Genomic DNA, 22,678 nt, shown 5'->3' with positions numbered 1-22,678 from the left:
CCTCCGAGGAGACTCCCCCAGGGTGTGGCTTTGGGACCAGAAGGGGTGGGTGACCTTGGAGGGGAGGTATATGGTAAGGGAAGTCCACCTGACCTGGGGTCCCAGCCTTCTGGTGGTCCCCCCGAGGGTGCTGACCCCCTCCTTCCATCCTTGCCGATGCAGACAGGGGCCGGGAAGACATACACGATGGGCACTGGCTTCGACACGGTGACATCGGAGGAGGAGCAAGGCATCATTCCAAGGGCCATAGCACACCTCTTTGGGGGCATTGCCGAGCGCAAGCGGCGGGCGCAGGAGCAGGGTGTGGCCGGGCCTGAGTTCAAAGTCAGCGCTCAGTTCCTGGAGGTATGTGGCCTTGTGGTGGGGGCAGGAGGGAGATTTGGGGGACAGCAAGACCATGGAGTTTGGGCTTACCCTCAGGACAGTGGAATGAGCCTAGGAGAGCCCCGGCAACTTCTCCAGCTGCTGAGTACCCTGCTGCTGGAAATACCCAAGCAAGAGCTAGAAGACCACTGGATGGGACACTCTGCGGAGGCTTCCTGTGTTAGATGGGGCTTGAGTTACTGAGAACCGTCAAGATCTCTTCAAACCCTGACTGACTCTCAGCTCTGACACTTATTAGCTGTCTGTCCTCAGGCCACTGCACGATGGCTGTAGTATCTCTTTCCTTACAGGTGTTGTGAGAATGGCACGGAAGCACGTGCCTGGCACACAGTGAGAACTCTGGTTCCTGCCCATCCTCTGGCCTCGGCCAGTTTGCCTCAGAACAGCCTGCCCTACCCCTTTCTGGCTGAGGTTCTTACTGACCCTCGGAGTCTTCTCTGACCTCAGGGCAGGGAGGTCCTCCAGAAGGCAACTGGTCCTGCCTCTCTCTGGGAGGTCCTCCAGAAGGCAACTGGTCCTGCCTCTCTCTGGGAGAACGTCTTTGTGCCAAGGCCAGGCTTTTGACATCTGGGGACTTTGCGGGTAGAGGGAGGAGTCTTTGGCCTATCACGGGGCCTCTCAAAAAGGTCTCTAAGAAAGCAGGTTTTCCTGGCTACTTGTCATGAAAGCCTGACTTGACCAGGCTCCTCCTTTAGGACACTCGAACCAGGTAGCTTCAGTTCTCAGCATCTGAAACCCCAACCCAGTGACTCCCTGGGTTCTGGGCCATTTGCTGGGGATGGGACTGTCCTGAGCTCTGACTGTACCCAAGTTGTCCTCAGAGGGAGAGGTGTGGCTCCAGCCCTCTTTAGGGCTTCCGTGGCCCACCCTGCCCACTGCCCCACTGTGACTCCTTCCTGGGCACTAAGAGTGGCTTCTTTCCCTTTAGGGGACCCTGTATTTCAGACTGGAGAGTTTTTCCTTGTCCTCCTGGACTTTTGCTTCTGATAAAGTGACTTCCTGTGTGTATGTGTGTGTGTGTGTGTGTGCGCGTGTGCGCGCACGTTTTCTACTGCTGTGTATCTTTATAAGCTTTTCCATCCCTTTGTTTTCTTCTTTTCTCTATCCTATTGCCATGGGGATCCCCAAAAAGTAGGGCAGTGCCTAGAAAACTCATGCCGAAGGGTGAATCACAAGGGGTTAAATGATGCCAGTGCGTCTGTCTCAACAGACAGACAGACACCATGGCACCCACATCTGCACCAGTCCCTTCCGTTTCCCCTTCCCCTTCCGGTGGAGTATTTCTGTCCCTTTGAGGCATCAAAGCCTTGGATGTCGGATGTCGGAGGGCTGCAGCCCGCCCCTCCCCCACAGGATTCTGCTGGCTGCTGACCAAGCTGCCCTGTCCCTTTTCCCCACTTCCGAGCCTCTGCTCTCTGCCTGGGGAGTATCCCAGCCCTTCAGCAGGTGAAGCTGTCCCTGCCGGTGATTCCACACAGGAATCTCCAAGGCTGAGACCATGTGAAATAAGGTGGCTACTCCTGGCCAAGCCACCACCTCCCCCCATCCAGGTGATCTCTCCAGACTCTCCCCAGGGATACCAGTCCCCAGTGGCAATGCTCTCAGTGCCCACATTGCTCCCCTACTGGGAGATTGTCCTCACCTCCAACCCCTAGGGACCATCAGGATTGAAACACGCTCAGCTTGTCCCCTCCCTCATCAGAAACCATGTCCCCACCCCTTTCCCCAGCCTAGCAACAAACATAATAGTCGGCCTGATTGATTTATGGTCTTATCTTCCTCATCTGCACCTAGGACCTGAGTCCCCTTGTCCCTTTAGATCGTTAGTCCCCTGACAAGACCGAAAGCTGCTGAATGCTGGTTCTTTGGGGAGGGAGTGGAAGCATTACCTCACTATATAGTTCAGCCCAGGACCCAGCTGCCCTCCAAGGGGACCAGGGTCTGCAAGTTCGTTTCCCAGAGCCTCAGTTTCCACATCTGCAAAACAGAGCTTGTTTATAAACCTGGGAAAGCCCCCTTGGAGGCCCTGCACCACGTGTCGCATGCACCCAGCAGCCATTTTCGCCCCCGCACAGCTCTACAATGAGGAGATCCTTGACCTGTTTGACAGCACCCGTGACCCTGATGCCCGCCACCGCAGGTCCAACATCAAGATTCACGAGGATGGGAATGGTGGCATCTACACCACGGGTGTCACTTCCCGCCTCATCAACTCCCAGGAAGAGGTGAGCACCCACCGGAAGTCCAGGTCAGGCAGGGCCCGGCTCCAATGCTCAGCTCATGCCCTCACTTGTGCCCCCTTCCGCAGCTGATCCAGTGCCTAAAGCAGGGGGCCCTGTCCCGCACCACGGCCAGCACCCAGATGAACGTGCAGAGCTCGCGCTCACACGCCATCTTCACTATCCATGTGTGCCAGATGCGCGTGTGCACCCAGCCGGACCCCGTAAGGAATCCATGGGGGCTCGGGAGCTGGTGTAGTGGTGGGGGGGCTTCTCGGAGGGGGGCAGAAGAGGAGGGGGCCATGGATCCAAAGCTAGCAAATTAGGGGTTGGGGTTTGCTTTGGCCACTTGTGGATTTTTCTTTCTCTTTTTTCTTAAGCCTCAGTCCCCCAACCTGTACAATGGGATAACCATACCCCTATGATTGTGAGGCTTGCATGAGAATCGGGCATGTGCAAGTACTGTGCACACTGTCAGATGCTGTCACGTGCCGGGGAAGGGGAGGGGCAGCCTGCCCTCCCAGCCCCGAATCCCCCCCAGATGGCACTCCTGAGGGACCAGGACTGAGAGCCGAGGAGCTGCAAGGCCAGGTGAGGGCCAAGTACATCAGCTGCCAACTTCTGCTGCAGGTGAACGAGGTGGTGACCGGGCTTCCAGAGGGCACCGCTCCCACCAGTGAGTATGAGACGCTCACTGCTAAGTTTCACTTTGTGGACCTGGCTGGCTCAGAGCGGCTGAAACGGACGGGGGCCACCGGCGAGCGGGCCAAGGAGGGCATCTCCATCAACTGCGGGCTGGTAGGCACTCTGCAGGTCACCAGCCCCAGTGGCCTGCACAGCTCAGACCCTTTCCAGACCCTCCAGGCCCACGGCTGCCTTGTCCTCCCTATGCCTCTTGCTGGCTGCTAGCCAGCGCACCCATATATCCCTATTATTAGGCATTTGGTCCTCTGTCCTTCCCCTTGCCCCCAACCTCTTGAGTTCTCAAACGATCACATCTGCACATAAACCCTATCAGGGAGCTTGAGGGCTGCTGGGTCATCAAGGCAGGTAAAGATGGCTCAGGCTGTCCTGTGTCCACTCCCCCTGTCCCTGCGTGTCTCTCAAGTGCCAGGGTCTGTCTCCCACAGCTGGCCTTGGGCAACGTGATCAGCGCCTTGGGGGACCAGAGCAAGAAGGTGGTGCACGTGCCATACAGGGACTCGAAGCTCACTCGGCTCCTCCAGGACTCGCTGGGGGGCAACAGGTACCCTACAGCCAACATCCAGGGAAGGGGCAGGGGAGGCAGGACCCTGCTGGAAAATCCTGATGAGGGCCTGGTGGAAGAGGAGGCCTTCCTACTGCAGGCTGTGGGCTTGGGAGACAGGAGCCTTGAGATGCCATATGACCTTTGGCTAGTATGGTCAGACTCAGTTTCCCTGTCTACACAGCAGGGAGAGATAGTCTTGAAGTGATAGAGCCCAAATGAAGTAATGGATGGAAGCCACTAAGAAAATACAGAGCTGTGACCAGCAGGGATGTATCACACTGCCAGCTGCCTTCACTGTGGGTCACCCTGTGGCCAGGTGGTCCAGAGTCCCATGTCCCAGGTGCTTGCCCTGGTGAATGCCCAGGTCCTTAGGGCATTAAGGCAGTATGGGAATGTGTTGGGAGCAGGAGCTATACCCTGTAGCAATGCTTCTGGGGGCTGGGCTGAGTCCCTCGCACCTCACTCTCCTACCGCACCCCTCCAGCCAGACCATCATGATTGCCTGTGTGAGCCCCTCAGACCGGGACTTCATGGAGACGCTCAACACACTCAAGTATGCCAACCGGGCCCGCAACATCAAGAACAAGGTGGTGGTGAACCAGGACAAGACGAGCCAGCAGATCAGCGCCCTGCGGGCCGAGATTGCTCGCCTGCAGATGGAGCTGATGGAGTATAAGGCGGTGAGCACGGTCCCAGGCACGGTGGGCCCCAGTTCTTCGGCGCACCCCCTTCCTCGCCCTCCCCTCCTCCCATTCGCTGCTTCCTGCGTATTGACTGTATGTCGGCCATGATGGGGGGCTCACCTGAGTGAGTTGAGCACAGTCAGAGCCCCCAAGGTTTTAGCACCCTAAGAGAAAGGAGGGCACTCAGCTGTTCCTTAGCTCTGATGCAGAGGACAAATGCCCTGCCTGGTGTTTTCATGTCCGCTGAATATGCTGCATTGGACCATATGAGATTCCTAGGCTGGGGTGCAGAATCAGAATAATCAATGGGGACCACATGAGCCGTCTAGTGTGTCTGGGGGCAGGGCAGAGGAGAGAGCTGGCCCCCTTCACTCAGGCACTCTGTCAGGGGGAGACCTCACAAAGGAGGGGCCTTTTATATAGATCTTGAAAAATGAATGAGATAGCATCAAAAGCAAGTGGGGCAGGAATTCTAGGATGCAAACACTCCCTGCGCCTGGAAACAAAGATGGGAAAAACAGGTGCTTCTGGGGAAGTGTCTAATTCCATATGACTTAGGCAGGAGTCAATGGCTACTGGTCGCCAGGGTATGAATCTGGTACACGAACAGGTTTTGGTTTGCTTGTCCTTTGTTTTAAAAGAATGCAACTTAGTTGCCTACCTTTCTAAAAATCAAGGAATTTCAGTTTTCCCTGAAAAATGTGAAGACCTAACAATATATAGTACTACGCTGGCTGGAGTGGCACACTGTGGGTCACCACAGTTGGAAGGAACCCTGTGGCCAGGTGGTCCAGAGTCCCATGTCCCAGGTGCTTGTCCTGGTGAATGCCCAGGTCCTTAGGGCATTAAGGCAGTATGGGAATGTGTTGGGAGCAGGAGCTATACCCTGTCGCAATGCTTCTGCTGACCCTTTGAGACTGAGTCTGTGACTCTGTTAGCTCCAGTCCCCACCACTCCCTGTTGTCTTGTACTCAGACTCATTTATGCCAATTGCCAGGGCCTCTTAGGGTTTTGGCCCTTGGGTTAGTACTTATGGTGATGTGAAGGTAGGCAGTGGGAAGGTAAGTCAAGGTAAGATTGGGGGTGTGTGTGGCTGGAATGGCTGGTGATAGAATTTGGGAGTTCCTGGTTGTCAGGAAGAGCCCTGGGAGACAGGAGCTGTGTTTTAGGAGACGTGGGGTTGGGTGGGGGGCTGTTTGGCGGTGCTTCCAGGAACATCATCAACCCTTCCCCACCCTGCAAGCTCTTGCCCCTGACTGCTCCCTGCCTGCCCTGCCCCTCCTCTTCCCAGGGCAAGAGGGTGATCGGGGAGGACGGTGCCGAGGGCTACAGTGACCTGTTCCGGGAGAACGCCATGCTGCAGAAGGAGAATGGGGCACTGCGTCTGCGAGTGAAGGCCATGCAGGAGGCCATCGATGCCATCAACAACCGTGTCACTCATCTCATGAGCCAGGAAGCCAATCTGCTTCTGGCCAAGGCCGGTGAGTCGGGTGCACCAGCGCAGCTCGGACACCCAATGGGCTGGGACCCCCTCTCCCCATACCCACCGTAGGATATTAGGCAAGCTGGGCCAGCCAATCAATTCACAGATCAATGCATTTATGAATTTTTTTTCCAACTGACTTTTTAAAACGATTTATTTATTTTAGAGAGAGAGAGAGAGACACCAGGGGTTGCGGGGAGCAGCAGAGGAACTGAGCACAGAGCCCATGCAGGGCTCAGTCTCACAACCCTGAGATCATGACCTGAGCCAAAATCAGGAGTTGGATGCTTAACTGACTGAGCGCCCCAGGTGCCCCCCAGCTGATTTTAAACCTTTTTTTATGCCCACAAGCTATACATGAATACATCCTCCTTGCTTGGGTGTATAAAGATGAAATCCCCTCTCGCTCAACTCTCCACTCCATGTCCTCTCTACTTAGAAGCTCCATGCATGTCTTCCCACACCTTTCTCAGTCCCTTTGCTCTGAGTGTGACTATATATTCATAGGTACCTATGCACATAGGTGTGTGTGAATATATACTGCCCTTTCTTTTTCTGTGTACGGGACCATATGTATTGCCCTGTGACTTCCCATTTTCACTTAGCGTTACGCTTTGGAGATTTTTCCACTTTAAAACATACAAATCTACTTAATTCTCATAAACTGCACAGTGTTCCCCGAGAGAGGATGGCAAACACTGTCTGACAGCTGCCCTCCCTGGACGGAGCTTGATTGTTCGTCCAGCAGTGCTGGCGTATACCCGTCCCGCCGACAGGTGCTTCTTCGATGTAGATTCCTTTTGGGGAAAGGCCCACGTGTGCTACCCTATTGGGGCCCTGGTACAGGACCACCAGTTCCAAGACGCAGGTCCTCGCGTGCCTTACCTTCTGTATTGCCCTCTGCCGTCTTCCCTCCCCAGGTGATGGCAATGAGGCTATTGGCGCCCTGATCCAGAACTACATCCGGGAAATCGAGGAGCTGCGGTGAGCACCCCGGCCTATCTGGGGGCCATGGAGGAGGGCCTGGGCCGGGCAGAGCCCTGGGCAGTGCGGGCAGTGCCAGCTCTGCTGGCCCCAACTGCTGGCTCTCCCCACGCAGGACAAAGCTGCTGGAGAGCGAGGCCATGAATGAGTCCCTGCGCCGCAGCCTCTCCCGGGCCTCCGCTCGGAGCCCCTACTCCCTGGGCGCGTCTCCAGGCGCTCCCGCCTTCGGGGGCAGCCCGGCCAGCTCCATGGAGGATGCCTCAGAGGTGATCCGCCGGGCCAAGCAGGACCTGGAACGGCTCAAGAAGAAGGAGGTCAGGCAGCGGAGAAAGAGGTGAGCAGAGTGTGCCCGCGGCCCTGCGGGCTCTCTGGGGACTTGGCTGCCCACCTGCCTGTAGCCAGGAGCTGCCCTGGGGCTACTCGGGAGCTCAACCCATTTGCTCAGCCTTTTGGGCAGCCGTGGCCCACCTTTCTCTAATGCTGCTCCTTCCCCCGAGGGGAAGGGGGGGTGGAGCCTACCCAGGGTTAGTTCTAGATTGGGGCAGCCAGATTCTCTGCAGAACAGGAACACAGCCCCATCCTCCTGCCCTCCCTGTCACCCCTTGCCACATGGGCGAAGCTAACCTGGCCTGCCCTTCCCTCCTGGGCAGCCCGGAGAAGGAGGCCTTCAAAAAGAGGGCAAAACTCCAGCAGGAAAACAGTGAGGAGACCGACGAGAATGAGGCTGAGGAGGTGAGGGACTGTCCCCGTCCCCCCCCCACATGCTTACCTTCCCCCACCCTCACCTCGTGTCCCTGCCAAGTGGGGGGAGCGCCATGACCACCTTGGCAGGGCAGGGGAGGGACTTAGGTCTGCCTCCAGTGTGGTTGACTTGTGGTCGTGGTCGTGGTGATGTCCACCCCCCAGTTCCCCCACCTCATCCCAAATGGCTGAGGCTGGCAGGGCTGCTCTCCCAGAGCGGCTTTGCCCCGGCTTCCGGGGGAGTCAGGCGGTTACTCTTTTGGGACTGGGAGTGGGCACAAGGGGCCCTGACTGCCCTGTACCCTACCCTCTTGACACACCTGAGGCCTTGCCCAGACTCCCTCTGCTTCTGGGCTCGCCTCCCTGAGGCCAGGCCCAGCCTGAGTGAGGAGGGCCCACTGGCCGCCCCTAATGGTGCTTGGTGCCCAGGAGGAGGAAGAGCGAGACGAGAGTGGCTGTGAGGAAGAGGAAGGCCGTGAGGATGAAGACGAGGACTCGGGCAGCGAGGAGAGCCTGGTGGACTCGGACTCGGACCCTGATGAGAAGGGTGCGTGTGCCCAGGTCAGGGCAGGGGGAGGTGACACGCCACGGGGCAGGTGCCCGGGGTGGGCTGTCAGTCAGCACTGGGCCCAGAGCAACAGCTCAGACCTTCCAGTGACAAGACCCTGAGCCACATGCCCCTTGGCTGGAGTCAGGCCTTATTTGCGTTCTCGAAGAATGTGGACGTCCAGGGCCCGGGACTCCCAGGCATTACATCACCACCAACAACAACAACAGTGGTGATACGGACGGCAGTGCTCGTCATAGGTCGCGTGGCCTGGGGTTTTCTGTTCTCTCTACAACCCTGTGCATAGGTATTTGGAGCTCCCCCAATCCCAGAGAAGTCTAGTGACTTTCCCCAGTGTGGCAGGTGCAGAGCTGGGCCTTGAATGCTGCCGAAACCCACTCCTCTAAATGGGGGTACCTGCCCTGTCCCTTCTGCCCTGCCACCATTTCTGACCCACAGCCCTCCTCCCCCTAGGCTGGGTCCCATAACATCTACGACAAGTAGACATTGGCCTCTGGGGCACAGCAGGGGTGGTGGGATGCCTAGACAACCCCTGCCAGCTCCTGGGCCAGCCTCCAGTTCCTGAGGCCAGTCTTCTCATGTGTCGCCCCACCTGGCAGCCCTTACCCACCGTGGGACTTCCCATAGCCTCCAGCCTCCGGTCACTGGCCAGGCAGCTGTGGCTGACCGACGGAAAGCCCCCAGTGCCCCAGCTCCCACCCTAAGCCCTGGGTGCTGGATTGAGACTGTCTCTGCCCCACAGAGGTGAACTTCCAGGCCGACCTGGCCGACCTGACGTGTGAGATCGAGATCAAGCAGAAGCTGATCGATGAGCTGGAGAACAGCCAGCGGCGGCTGCAGACCCTGAAGCACCAGTACGAGGAGAAGCTGATTCTGCTTCAGAACAAGATCCGGGACACACAGCTGGAACGCGACCGTGTGCTGCAAAACCTCAGTGAGGACCCCTCCTCCCTACCCTCCCCCGGTCCTCGCTTTTCCCTGAGGGCTGTCACAAGCCCCGGCAGCTGGCACCTTTGGGATCTCCCTGGTCCTCTGACCCTTGGACTGTAGTCCTCTGACCCACTGTCAACAATGTCTATGTTCAAGCCCACTTCTATGCTACATTTTACATCTTAAGTATTATTAGCATCTTAAGTATTAGAATCCTTTATTTCCCTAGGCACACAGGTGTGATGCTGCACGCTGCTTTTCTATGTTCAGTACCTTGAGTATTCTCCTTTAAAACCATCTACAAACTGACTCGTCCCATTCGATCTTCTTTACACTTGCTCTTTAGTACATTCATCCAATCACTGTTCATTCACTGACTCAGCAAGCATTTGTCGACTCGGTCTTTTTTGTTTTGTTTTGTTTTGCTTTTAAGATTTTATTTATTTATCAGAGAGAGGTGGGGAGAGAGAGCGAGCATAGGCAGACAGAATGGCAGGCAGAGGCAGAGGGAGAAGCAGGCTCCCTGCTGAGCAAGGAGCCCGATATGGGACTCGATCCCAGGACGCCGGGATCATGACCCGAGCCGAAGGCAGCTGCCCAACCAACTGAGCCACCCAGGCGTCCCTGTCGACTCGGTCTTAACAGAGCTGACCTTATTCCAGGCGCTAGAGACACTGAGGAGAGCAAACTCCTTGTGTCATGATGGGGACGCTCTGGTGGAGAGAGACACATAAATAAGATAAATCAGCTGAGTCTGTGACGTGCCTTGAAAAAAAAAAACAGCAGGGAGGGAGAACAGGGGACAAGGTGTGGCGGGGAGTGGCGTGATGTCTTATAAAGCATCTTGCGGAGAAGGTGACATGTGAGCAGACCCAAAGGACCTGAGAGAAGGCTCAGGGCGAGGGAGCCCAGGCTGAGCACTGCAGGCAGAGAAGATGCTGAGCCCAGGAGGCAGGAGTGTGCCTGGCAGGTTGGTGGAGTGGTCAGGGGCAGGCAGCTGGGACACAGTGAAAGGGGACAGGAGCAAGGGGGGGGTGGTAATGGAAAAACTATAGGACCAGGTCACGCCCATCGTTATAAGGACATCGCTTTCTTCTCTGGGGGAGGGGGAGAGAGGCCTGGCCGCTCGGTAGGAGGATGAATCCAAGTGGTGGTGTGAGTGCAGTTAGAAAAGTGTTAACCGAGATCCTGGTGAATGATTAGGGAAAAAGTTAAAAAAAAGAAAAGAAAAGATCCTGGTGAAAGAGGATTTAGGCCAGAGGTGGTGAGGAGTGGTCCCATTCTGGATACATTTGGAAGGTAGAGAGAAAAGGTTTGGTTGATTGGGTGGAGGGTGTAAGGGGACCAAGGATGTCTCCAGTCTACGAGCTTCTGGAAGCGTGGTGGTGACATCTACGGAGACAGGGGAGCCTGCTGGGGTGACGGAGACAGCGCTTGGGAGTCTGGTTTTGTGCCTGTTAAGTCGGAGATGTCTGCCACACATCTCCATGGAGACGCCTGTTGGCATTTCAGATAGCAAAGGTCAGGGATAGAGAATCTGCCTATTCCTTCTGCTCTGGCCTGTATCACTATCTGCTTACAGCTCTTTCCTTCCCACTGGCCTGGCCCTTTCCTGAAGTCATGGGTCCCAACCCAGCCAGCAGGGGTGGCCCACAGGACCCTCGCAGGAAGCTGTTGACCGGGCGCTCGTGGATCTTGAGATGAAAACACCCCTCTCAAAGTCTAATACAATGTCAGAGCAGGAAGGGGAGCCTGATTCTCTCATTGTGTAAATAAGAAACAGGCACACAGAGGGTGCGACCTGCTCACGGTCCTGCCAGGAGACTAGCGCCCAGGCTCCCTCTCCTGCCACACACTCCCTGATCTCGAAGCTGAGAACACCTGGGCACGCGTGGCACTGACAGCCGCCTCTTGCCGCTCTCAGGCACCATGGAGTGCTACACGGAGGAGAAGGCCAACAAGATCAAGGCGGATTACGAGAAGCGGCTGCGGGAGATGAACCGGGACCTGCAGAAGCTCCAGGCCGCGCAGAAGGAGCACGCACGGCTGCTCAAGAACCAGTCCCGCTATGAGAGGGAGCTGAAGAAGTTGCAGGCCGAGGTGGCCGAGATGAAGAAGGCCAAGGTAGGCGATGAGGGATGGCCCAGGATGACACTGTCCTCTGAGCCCGGCGCCTCCCCCAGGAGGAGCCGCCTCTCCAGTAGAGGGGCAGGGGAGGAGCTCCGGGGGTGCTGCTCAACACTGCCCCCCGTGGTAGGAAGGTGCACTACAGTTGCGGCCAGGCGGCCTGAGGACCTGTTGAGGCCTCTCGCTGGGGCGGGGCAGGGGCGAGGGGCAGGGGGGCAGTAGGGGTCCCTGGGTCTAATAATAACAGTAATCACCACTGTTCTCATGCTGACTGTGGCCAGCCTCTAGGCTAGTCGCCTAATGTGCATGAGCGTAGGTACTAAAGTCCTGAGGAGAACCTCATGAACGAGGTCCGGTTATTATTCCCATTTTGTGCATGGGAAAGGAAGCCATGCGACTTTGGGCCGATGGCTCTCCGTCTAGGGGGACACAGCTCCTCCCCAGGAAGCCTCTGACCCCTGACCCCAGCAGATACCACCATCTCGGGTCAGGCTTGGGCTGCCCTGCTCAGTGCCCATCCTTGGGGAAAATACTCATTCTGGACCCTGAAGACCCAGCAGCAGCAGCAAGCCCTCCTCCTCTCTGTAGATTCACCCCTGCAGAGCCTGCTCTCTCAGAGAGAAGCCAACCACCCCTCCCCCCAGCCCCTTTAGAGCCTTGCCTCCCTCCCTCTCAGGCCATTTCCTCTCAAGACTGTCCTCAGGGCAGGGCAGGCTGGTGATATTTCTGGTGATGTCTGAGGCCTCAGTGGCAGAAGGATCGACATCCGCGTGACTCTCATTTCCCTGTTACTTGGAAAGTGTCTAAAACCCTGTGTGCACTGCACTGTCATGCTTCAGGCCCCAGGACGTGGCGGGAGGGGACCCCAGGTACATGGCTCTCTAGCCAGTCAAGTTGTCTCAGGCTACACCAAGGGTGCTCTCTGTGCCTTTGCCACAGCTCTGATGACTCCAGGTCCAGAATTCCTATGCTTGATCACTGGTTTTGCTCTGAACTGGCAGGCTGTCTTCTGTGGAGCTATATTAAGAGCTAGACTGGGGGCAGTGGCAAAATGACCTGGGCCAAAAGTCTGACCGTTCATGCCCAGCTTTATGACTCTAAGTCATTTGTCTCTCTGAGGTTCATTTCCTTGTTTATAAAACGAGAATGGTAATGCCTCACTCATGTGACCGTCACAAGAACAATGCTTGGTGTATAGCATGTTTTTGATAAATGGTGGTGGCTTTTATTGTGACTGCGAGCCTGGCCCTAGAATGTGGCTTGGACTCTCACCTCATCCCTGTCTCCTGCTCAGCTATCCATGGGACAGAGGGCAGTGCTGCCTCGAGCATCCCCAGACTGGTCCTCGAACAGCCAAACCCAGGATGGTGGCTCAGGGAGGAGGCCACTGGGGGCCGTGACATTTGAAAGTGGGGGTCAGGGTTAAACTTTGCAGAGTGGTCACACCTGTACATCTGGGGTGCCCAGGCACTTGGCAGCTTCAGCGCACATGGAGGAGTGGGAGCAGACTCCTCACTCCAGACCCCTGAGCCCCAAACCAGTGTGGCCTGGCCGGCTGTCGCCCCTGCCCAGCATCCTCAGAGCCAGGCCTCCCTGGAGGCTGTGGGTCCCCACTGCCCAGCGCGCCTCACCCCCACCACCCCTGCCCGTCCCAGGTGGCCCTGATGAAGCAAATGCGTGAGGAGCAGCAGCGGCGGCGGCTGGTGGAGACTAAGAGGAACCGGGAGATTGCTCAGCTCAAGAAGGAACAGCGGCGGCAGGAGGTGAGGGGCAGCCCTTGGGGACTGCTACCTCCCTGTGTGCCTGGCTGCTTCTCAGCTCCCATGACCCTGAGCAGTAACAGTCACACTTGCAGTAGGAGGTAGCCTAGCATGGGAGGGAACCTGCACGGCAGGCTCCTGGTCCGCCCCCTCTAGTGCAGGGTGGGGAGTGGGGAGACTCAAGCCCCAGAGAGGGCAGGCCCTTGCCCAGGTCACCAGCAAGCCAGAGCTAGGACTGTGCAGCTCCTGTCCCTGAGCCCGCTGGTCACGGGTTCCCTGCCATGGTGTGGATAAGATCTTGAGGGAATTCCCTGCTCCCAGAGAACGGTTTGCGTGGTGACCTCTGCAATGGGGGCCAGACTTGGGGTCACATATGATCAATAAATTCAGGCTAAACGAGAATCTGCCCAAAAGCCAGGCTTTCGCCTACAGAGCTGGGCAGACCAGGCCGTGGGGCCTAAGTGTGGATGCCAGTTCCCTTCCCTTACCCATAGTTTCAGATCCGAGCGCTCGAGTCCCAGAAGCGGCAGCAGGAAATTGTCCTGAGGAGGAAAACCCAGGAGGTGAGCGAGACACGGCTCCTTTTCTCCTGAGTTCTTCTGGAGTTGGGAGGGGACGATCCCACCGGTGTCTCTGGCTCTCCCTTGTCACTCAGCACACACAGGGGAGCAGAGCCTGCGTGAGGCCCATCACAAGGGCCTTACTCAACAAGAGGGCTGCGGCATGAAGGCAGGCTACAGGCTCTGGTCCCAGAGGCCTGAGACCTTAATGAGAAAGGTAGAAGTCTCTCGTGTTCATTTCACACCAGATTGCCCTTGGCTGTCTCTCAGTCTCTAGCTCAGGCGAGGACAGAGCCTTCTCTTGGACTCATTCTATCTGGCAACCCCCAGTCCAGAGCCACTCCCCTCTCACTGGGTTCCTCTGTTCTCTGCCCCAGGTTTCTGCACTGAGGCGCCTGGCCAAGCCCATGTCCGAGCGGGTGGCGGGGCGTGCTGGACTGAAGCCTCCCATGCTGGACTCGGGGGCTGAGGTGTCAGCCAGCACCACATCATCTGAGGCTGAATCAGGGGCCCGCTCCGTCTCCAGCATCGTGCGCCAGTGGAACCGCCAAATCAACCACTTCTTGGGGGACCACCCTGCACCTGCTGTCAACGGTACCCGCCCTACTAGGTGAGGTGGACAGTCAGGGCCAGGGGGAGGCGAGCCTGGGGGAAGTGGGGGTCCTATGATGGGTCCCCACGGCTGTCAGCTATGGGGTTGGGGCGTGCGGGGTGCCCGTGGAGTTACAGAGCTTGAGTATGCTCCTAACCAGGTGGGTAGGGGGTTGGGGAAATAAGGAATAGGGATTAAAGAGTACACTTATGCTAAAAAAAAAAAAAAAAAGATAAAATACAACAAGATGATTTTAAAAATGCATTTTCCCCCCAAAGAACATGTCATTAACAGTGTTAAATGACCAAATGCATACAGAAAACCTGAAAGAGAAAGAAAACTATAAAAGGGAGTCTTCCCAACCAATTCCCTTTGCGTCTGTCTCCCAGAAAGAAGTTCCAGAAGAAGGGGGCCAGCCAGAGCTTCAGTAAGGCTGCAAGGCTCAAGTGGCAGTCCCTGGAACGGAGGATTATTGACATCGTCATGCAGAGGATGACCATTGTCAACCTAGAGGCTGACATGGAGCGGCTCATCAAGGTGGGCCTGAGCACAAGGGTCCCCGGGCTCCTGCCTCTGCTTCCTTCCCATCTCCCCTCCGCCTGTCCTCTGCCACTTCTGATGTCTCTGCCACTTCTGATGTCTCTGGCTCCTCAGACCGCCTCGTCCCCTTTCCACCCACTCCTTGTACCTGCTCTGGAATCCCGAGGTGCAGGGGGCACCCAGGGACCCGGCCTGAAGGGAACCGTGGGCAGAGCTGGGCAGCAGCGAACCTGAAGCTTTTCCATCCCCCTCCCTGCAGAAAAGGGAGGAGCTGTTCCTCCTGCAGGAGGCGCTGCGGAGGAAGCGGGAACGGCTGCAGGCTGAGAGCCCGGAGGAGGAGAAGGGCCTGCAGGAGCTGGCCGAGGAGATTGAGGTGCTGGCGGCCAACATCGACTATATCAACGACAGCATCACCGACTGCCAGGCCACCATCGTGCAGCTGGAGGAGACCAAGGTGCCCACGGGGCCTGGCCTGGCGGCTGAGGAGGAGGCAGGAGGGACAACGGGGCGTTGGGGGCAGTTTCGGTGACAGGGGGTCTCTGCCTCTCCGTCTTAGGAGGAGCTGGACTCCACAGACACATCCGTGGTCATCAGCTCCTGTTCCCTGGCCGAAGCCCGCCTCCTGCTGGACAACTTCCTCAAGGCATCCATCGACAAGGTGGGCCAGCTCTCCTCCGGGAGGTGGGGGGCGTGGGAGCTGTAGTCGCAGCATCTCTGTCATCCCCCTCTCCTGGGGAGGTACACAGGCCTGGCTCCTGAGCCATCACTTACAGGCTAGAGCAAGCTGCTTCACTCCTATCCCCTGATTCCCAAGCTCTCAAACCGGGGGCGAGGACAGCACCAAGCTCCTGGCTTGCTGTGTGCCTTTCACAAGGTGACGCGTGCTTGGGGCTTGGCGCGTGCTTTGTGATGCCGGTCACAAAGCAGGCCCTCCCTTAGAAATGACCCTCATGTCTGGTCCAGGGGCATCCCCAGCAGGGCTCGGGCATGTTGGGAGAAGTGTGTATGCCAGGGCTGGGGCAGCAGGAAGCAGAAAGCCCCCATTCCCATCAGATGGGCTCTCTCCCCGACAGAGAGCTGGCTGGAGGATGGGCCACCTTCCTGCTGGGGCCTGTGGTCTTTGAGGACAGACACCGCCCAGTATCCACGCAGCATAACTCTGGCGAGGGGCCGGGGAGACGTCCCCTGTCTGCGGGAAGCTCCCAGCTCTCCTCCAGGTTACGGGGACTGAGTTCCTCTGGGGGGCTGCTTGATGAAGTACCACAGACAGGGGCACCAAACAGCACAGACTGATTTTCTCGGTTCTGAGCTGGAAGTCCACAGTTAGGGGCACCAGCAGGACTAGTTGCCTCTGAGGCTTTCTCCTTGGCTTGTGAAAGGACTCCCTTCCCGCTTCATGCTGTGTTCCCTCCGTGTGCGCCTGCGTCCTGACTTCTTCCAAGGCCACCGGTGATACAGGATTGGGGCCCACTCTAAAAACCCCATTTTAACAGAATTACCTCTCTCAAGACCCTCTCTCCAAATATAGTCACTTGTCCGGGGTACTGGGGGTTAGAGGGTCAACATAGGAATTTGGGAGGGTGGGGACATAGTTCAGCCCATAACAAGGAAGTGTAGCCTAATGCGACCTCTACCAGCCTGTGGATGTGAGTAAAGTTAAGGAGGGGAGTGGTGCATCTCTGGTCTGGGGCAGGCACGTGGGTGATGTTGGAGAGTTAGCCCGGCTCTAGGGCAGGGACAAGGGTGACATCGGGGAGTTAGTCCGGCTCTGGGACAGGCATGGGGGGTGATGTCGGGGTGGGGCACCCCTGTTGTGTCTTGGGAGCAGATTGAGGGTGGTGATGAGGGTCCCCAGGATTCCAGGCTGGGGAGGGTAAACACAGGCCTATCTCCTTGCCTGCAGGGGCTGCAAGTGGCACAGAAGGAGGCCCAGATCCGGCTGCTGGAGGGGCGGCTGAGGCAGACCGACATAGCAGGCTCCTCTCAGAACCACCTGCTCCTGGACGCCCTGCGAGAGAAGGCGGAGGCGCACCCCGAGCTGCAGGCCCTCATCAACAACGTGCAACAGGGTACGGCGGCTGTGGGCAAGGCCTCGAAGCTCCGGCCTTCTCCCAGGGTGGCCTAGCTCGAACCCCTGGGGGGGGGACCCTCACCGCCCCCAGAACTCCCTCAGGAGCCCCAGCCTGATGCCAGTGGATGAGATATGGGAGGGAGGCCATCCCCCCTCCCCTCACTCTGTTGGGGCCTCTCAACCCTCCTCTCCTCCCCCAGAGAACGGCTACGCCAGCACGGATGAGGAGATCTCCGAGTTCTCCGAGGGGAGGTGAGTTTCTAAGTTGGGAGGGAGCGGTTGGCTCACAGCATAAACCTGGGGCTGGTCGGGGGGCTGCGGGTTGCCATAGGGTCCCAGGGCTAGGCCTATCTGGGGGCTCCTTGGAACCCAGGACCTAAGGCTCAGAGAGCCAGTGCGTAAGCTCTCAGGAGCCTGAACTCCCTCTGCTTCTTCCTTAGCTTCTCCCAGTCATTCACCATGAAAGGTTCCACCAGTCATGATGATTTCAAGTTCAAGGTGAGCGCCACTGCCTCAGGGCCTGGTCTCCCCCTTCCTGTGGCTCTGCCCTCACGCCCCAGCCCTGACTCAGTATTGCCTCCAGCTGGGAGGAATTGGGAGGTCCCCAGATGAGTAACTGGTGACAACCCATTCTTTTTGAGGTAGGTGGATGGTGGGAGAGGTGGAGGGGGTCACTGCCCAGTGATGTCACGGGAGCCAGAGGCCCTGCTTTCAGAAATCTCCCCATTCCTGCCCAAGACTCTGTCTCATGCTCTGGGTCAAAGACTAAGTCTAGACCTTTAGTTATTCTGCATGCAGATTACTGATTCAACAGCATGGGAGTCAGCACCCACCAACGAGGGATCAGTTACTAGTCTGAACTAAGGAACAGGATTTATTAAACAGAGAAGGGGGGAGCTGCATACAGCGAACAATGAATTGTGCATAGTTTTTTGGATAAGCTGATTCGGTGGTGATTAGCAAAGAGGTCATCCTGGGCATTCTGTATGTGCAGAGTCTGGATAAGGGTCGTAAAACCCATTTAGTGCTTTGGCTTCTCTAGAAGCCTTGAGAGAGGGTCTCTGGGTGCTACTCACCTGGCTCTTCCTTTGGTGGTTCTACCGTAGGCCAAGAGGCATTATTTCCTTCGTTAGAATTCTCCCAGCCCCCCTTTATGTTTGGGCAACTTGGTTCACCCCAGTCCTTCCATTCCCAGGGTGAGCCCAAACTGTCTGCCCAAATGAAGGCTGTGTCAGCTGAGTGCCTGGGTCCCCCGCTGGATAGCTCCACCAAGAACATCACCAAGTCCCTGGCCTCCCTTGTTGAGATCAAAGAGGACGGAGTCGGCCTCTCCATCCGAGACCCGTACTACCGAGACAAGGTCTCGCGCACCATCAGCCTGCCCAGCAGAGGCAGTACTTTGTAAGGAGGGGAGCCCGGGGTATGGGTCAGCAGGGTGGGCAGGGAGTCAGGTCTGGGCCTCATGGGACCCTTCTGTTCTAGCCCCCGGCAGTCTCGAGGCACGGAGACATCCCCTCTGACCCGAAGGAAGTCATATGACCGAGGGCAGCCCATTAGGTGAGAGCTCATTTCCGAACCTACACCAGAGTCCCGGCCGTCGCGGGGTGCATGAGTCACTATGAAGGTCTACTCTGGAGGTCGTCATGCAAACTTGAATCTGGGCCAATCTCACTAAGTCATTCCGCTGCCCCTAATGGTCCCTTCCCCATCCTACCAGGCGTGGGATTAGCAAACATAATCTCCATAAGCACCTTGAACCGGATGGCTAAGCCCGCTGCCAGTGGGCTGATGCGGGCTCAATGCTGGTGGCTCTGCAGTCATTGTCCTGAAGTGCTTCAGCTCATGACAAGGGCTCCTTGGGAGGTCTCAGCACTTTCTAAGGTCTTGTCATGCTGAGGTCTCACGTGAGCTTTCTAAGGTCTTGTCACGTGAGAGTCACGTAGATGTTTAAAGAAAAACCGGGAGATGATTGCAAAACAGTGGACAAGTCTCTAATTGGTCTGGGACCTGCAGAGCTTCTACAGGTCACCAGGTGATCTCTAGATCACCCGCCTCTGGTCCATGCACTGATTTTTGGAGAGGTCCGATGGCTTTCTCCAGGTCCCACAACTAGTAGCAGAGCAGGGGATCAAGATGACCTCTTGCCACCCGACCAGGTAGGTGACCGGAGCACTTGCTCAGGCTCCCAGCCTTCCCGTCTGTCCAAAGCCTGAGCAGATGCCCATGCTGGTGGCTTGTGGTGGGGCCTTTGGCAGGTAGATGGATGGGTGATAACCATCCCTTCACCTGTGCATTCCGAGAACACACTTAGGTGGCAGTCAGAGGGACTTAGGCCAAACTCATGAAGACTCTTCAAAGGAAGGGAGGGTTTAGGCCAAAGCTGATGACAACTTTCCAAAGAGAGGGATGTTCTGCTGCTGGAATGGGGCAGGGCAGTGAAGTCTTCGACTCTCCCCTGATGACACAGTGAATCCTCCGTATTCCCCTCGATTCACTTAGGTTCTTCCGAGCACCGTGAACACTGAATCAGCCTCTGCTCCTGGGGAAATGCAGGGTTGGGTTCCTGACCGCTTCTGGTCACAATATTTCACCAGCCAATCAACGCAGACCTTTGCTTCATGTGTGTTTCTGTTTAAAGTCAGCTTAGTTAATACATATTGTTGGTTCCTTAACATTGAACTTGTAACCAACAGCATCATAACTCGCCCTGAATGAAGCTTGTGTAACATGTGTATTTTCTCCATAAGACACAGTACAGCCTGCCTGTGCTTAGACACGTGCCAGGAAGCCCGTCCACACTATGCTTTGGGGGCATTTTAAACCATGAGTCACCAACGAAAAGCACAAAAATGCAAAAAACATGGCCCTAAATAGACCACAGGGAAGGCCACAGGCAGGCAGAGAAGCGCCTCATTTGACCTCCACTGGGAACACTTGGGGACGTGGATTTTTTGCTGCTCTGCTTGCTGTCTGGGAATGACCCCCAAAGCAGTGCGAGAGCTCATTTGGGGTCACTAATACACTGTAACGAGCAGGTGAATTCCCAAGTGTGGCATCCTTGAATAATGACGATGGGCGGTTTGCTGGGCTCTGGGATCACTGCACAGCCAGCCCCGCCCCGCGGGCCTTCCAAACTGGACAGTAGGTGGTGCTGGAAGCTGTGGGCCAGGGCTGCGCTCACTGACAGATGCCGCTCTGTCCCCGCTCCCCAGGTCCACAGATGTGGGATTCACGCCCCCTTCGTCCCCTCCTACTCGGCCCCGCAACGACCGGAACGTCTTCTCTCGTCTCACCAGTAATCAGAGCCAAGGCTCAGCACTGGACAAGTAAGAGCCAGGGCAGGCCGGGGAAGGTGCGGAGGAGGTGGGCTGGTCCTTGCCGCAGGCGGATCCGGGGCAGCCGGGCGGCCCCTGACCATGCTGTCCCAGCCCCTCCAAGAGATGAGGCTCTGGCGCTCCTCCGGGCATCTCCGTCCTTTCTGTTCTATCTGCAGACCCTTCCTTTCCCCCAGCATGCTGTGACCTCAGGAGAGGGCAAGACGGAGGCCACAGGGATGGGGAGCAGTCAGTGGGGCTGTGCGTGCAGATCTGGCCCCCCGTGGGGACTCACTCACTGCGCCTTGAGTCCTCCTCCGCTGACACTTGCATTCTTCTCTAAAGCCCCTTCCTAGAACTTCAGCCACTCTCTTCCTGCTGCCTGTGCTCAGACGAGGCCCAGGGGCCCTTCTGTCCCTGCAGAAAGGGACCCCCAATTGCTTTCCTGCGGCAGGTTCAGCCCAGCTATAAATCCAGCTCCGGTGGGGCCTTTGGGACTCTGGCGAGTAGGGCCGGGGCGAGGGGTGGTCCCGCATTTAGGGGGTTTTCGTATGTGTGATTCATGTGGACCACAGATCAGCCGTGAGCACTGTTTTCCCTGTTTCACAGAGGAGGAAACGAAGCTTAGAGAGGCCTGAGGATATTCCTGTAGAGAGTAGAGGACTTGGGCCCAGAATCCAGGGCTGCTGCTGCTTCTTCTTTTTTTTTTTTTTTTTAAAGACTTTACTTATTTATTTGAGAGGGAAAGAGAGAGAGAATGAGAGGAGAGAGGTCAGCGGGAGAAGCAGACTCCCTGCTGAGCAGAGAGCCCAATGCGGGACTTGATCCCAGGACTCCAGGATCGTGACCTGAGCTGAAGACAGTCACCCAACCAACTGAGCCAGCCAGGCGCTCCAGAACCCAGGGCTTCTGACATCCTCCATCATCTGTTCCAAACAATGGGACTCTGCTCTGGGTTGGGGGGGATCCTAGCCTTCGTGTGCCTGGCTCCATGCTCCCTACACTCTGGACCCCCGTCTGGCTCCTCCCATCTCTGCAGCCTCTGAGAGGGCTCGTCTCTTGGCTCCCTAAAAGCTTCTCCAGCCTGGCAGGGAGGAGGGGTGCAGTGCTGTTGTTCCGGGGAGCCCAGGCTAGAAAGTGTTATTTCCTGCACCTGGCACCTGAAATCAGCCCTTCCGCACAGAAACACCCCTTGTTGGGTCAAAATACTGCTCCTTCCCCAGACCCGCTTTGGCTCAGTTCCCATTTCGGGAGGCGGGTACCAAACCTGGACCACACCAGCCGGGGCGCCACCTCCCCACCACACGTTTGCAATCAACAGGCCCCTTTTCCAGAAGCACTGACATGGGACTCGGGCCCGTCCAGCCTGGCGGTCTTGCAGACCTTGGTCCTATCTGGTGGGCCAGGTCTTAGGGCCCATGTGTGGTGCAGGCCTGGCTCCTAGGTGTAGCCCAATGGGTTCGCTGGGGCAGTGGGCTTTGTGAATTAGTAAGTCCCTGAGGAATGGCTGCAAGAGGCCAGCTCCCAGGGAGAGGTAGCAGCAAGCATGGCTTCGTCTGGCCTCAGGCATGGAGGAGCATTGCTGGGGCAAGGCAGAGAGTCCCCAGCTCGAACAATGGGGTAGCCAGGGGCTTGGAACCAGCAAACGGCCCGCAAGCTGAGATGTCTCTCCAGAGTGTGGGGCTGGCGCTCCCATAGCTCCCATGGTCCCCTCCTCACTCCTGCCCTGGTAGCAGAGGGACCCCCACCCCCACCCCGGCGACCCGCCCCTCCCCACCTCCTCTCCTGCTGTCCCTTAGTGCCCTGACCCCTGCCTCTCCCCGCTGCCCTTGAAGAGCATAACCCGCATAACCCATTCGTGTGTTTTCCTCTCTCCCCTAATCCAGCTAATTTTCTGCCCTCCCCAGGTCTGATGACAGCGACTCCTCTTTGTCGGAGGTCCTGAGGTACACACAGAATGTCTCCCGTGTTGGCTCCCCAGCTCTCACTCTCTCCTCTCCCCTCTCTGCCTTTTGCCGCACCACCCTCCTGCCTGCACACCCCCTGTCCTCAGCATGCTGCCCTCCTCCCTGGCCTGCCTCCTCCCTACCCCCTCCACCCGTGGTTCCTCCCTCTCAGGGTCGCTGCGTGGCCTCATACTGGCCAGGCCCGGCTGGAGCTGGGGGCTTGGGGAGGGGGGCATATTTGCTTGCCACAGGTGCTGTTCTCTCCTTGTCTCCTGGGCAGGCACGGGGAAAGCCTGGGAGCCTGGGGTGGGCCGGGGCTGGGACTGAGAGCTGCTGAGGGCTTGGGGGAGGGGCAGGGGTGTAGACAACCCTGGGGCCCGCAGGGCCCAGCTGGCCGGGTGTTGGTGGCTGTCTCCAGCATCCCTGTGATTTGCTCAGCTTGTGCCCGGTGAGGTGTGCTTTTCAGCTCCTCTGAGAGGAGCACCAAGGGAGCCTGCTGCCCACACCTCCTGGCACATGGCCCAGGA

General features: G+C 57.4%; 1 protein-coding gene across 4 annotated transcripts in view; it reads left to right on the top strand.

The window, feature by feature from the left end:
• Positions 1–22,678, top strand: part of KIF21B (kinesin family member 21B) — a 48,529-nt gene that overhangs the window by 14,428 nt on the left and 11,423 nt on the right. For 2 of the 4 annotated variants that reach the window (XR_009347330.1, XM_059145568.1), the window contains exons 3-28: positions 163–345; positions 2,460–2,609; positions 2,693–2,827; positions 3,234–3,401; positions 3,734–3,849; positions 4,337–4,532; positions 5,827–6,016; positions 6,939–7,002; positions 7,118–7,336; positions 7,653–7,734; positions 8,173–8,290; positions 9,054–9,245; positions 11,166–11,365; positions 13,024–13,131; positions 13,623–13,691; positions 14,066–14,298; positions 14,670–14,817; positions 15,080–15,274; positions 15,377–15,478; positions 16,724–16,889; positions 17,092–17,143; positions 17,332–17,389; positions 18,087–18,292; positions 18,374–18,448; positions 20,104–20,217; positions 22,113–22,151. Coding sequence is in view for 2 of the 4 variants with exons in the window: in XM_059145568.1 (XP_059001551.1) it covers positions 163–345; positions 2,460–2,609; positions 2,693–2,827; positions 3,234–3,401; positions 3,734–3,849; positions 4,337–4,532; positions 5,827–6,016; positions 6,939–7,002; positions 7,118–7,336; positions 7,653–7,734; positions 8,173–8,290; positions 9,054–9,245; positions 11,166–11,365; positions 13,024–13,131; positions 13,623–13,691; positions 14,066–14,298; positions 14,670–14,817; positions 15,080–15,274; positions 15,377–15,478; positions 16,724–16,889; positions 17,092–17,143; positions 17,332–17,389; positions 18,087–18,292; positions 18,374–18,448; positions 20,104–20,217; positions 22,113–22,151 (3,578 nt within the window). In the remaining 2 variants the exon portion in view is untranslated. The remainder of the gene's footprint in view (positions 1–162; positions 346–2,459; positions 2,610–2,692; positions 2,828–3,233; positions 3,402–3,733; positions 3,850–4,336; positions 4,533–5,826; positions 6,017–6,938; positions 7,003–7,117; positions 7,337–7,652; positions 7,735–8,172; positions 8,291–9,053; positions 9,246–11,165; positions 11,366–13,023; positions 13,132–13,622; positions 13,692–14,065; positions 14,299–14,669; positions 14,818–15,079; positions 15,275–15,376; positions 15,479–16,723; positions 16,890–17,091; positions 17,144–17,331; positions 17,390–18,086; positions 18,293–18,373; positions 18,449–20,103; positions 20,218–22,112; positions 22,152–22,678) is intronic. The other 2 variants (XR_009347331.1, XM_059145569.1) reach the window with 1 other exon arrangement.

Source organism: Mustela lutreola, chromosome 14, assembly GCF_030435805.1.
Source record: "Mustela lutreola isolate mMusLut2 chromosome 14, mMusLut2.pri, whole genome shotgun sequence".
NCBI classification, from domain to species: Eukaryota; Metazoa; Chordata; class Mammalia; order Carnivora; family Mustelidae; genus Mustela; species Mustela lutreola.
Note: the sequence above shows the minus strand (reverse complement) of the source record. Positions and strands in the feature narration are given on the sequence as shown.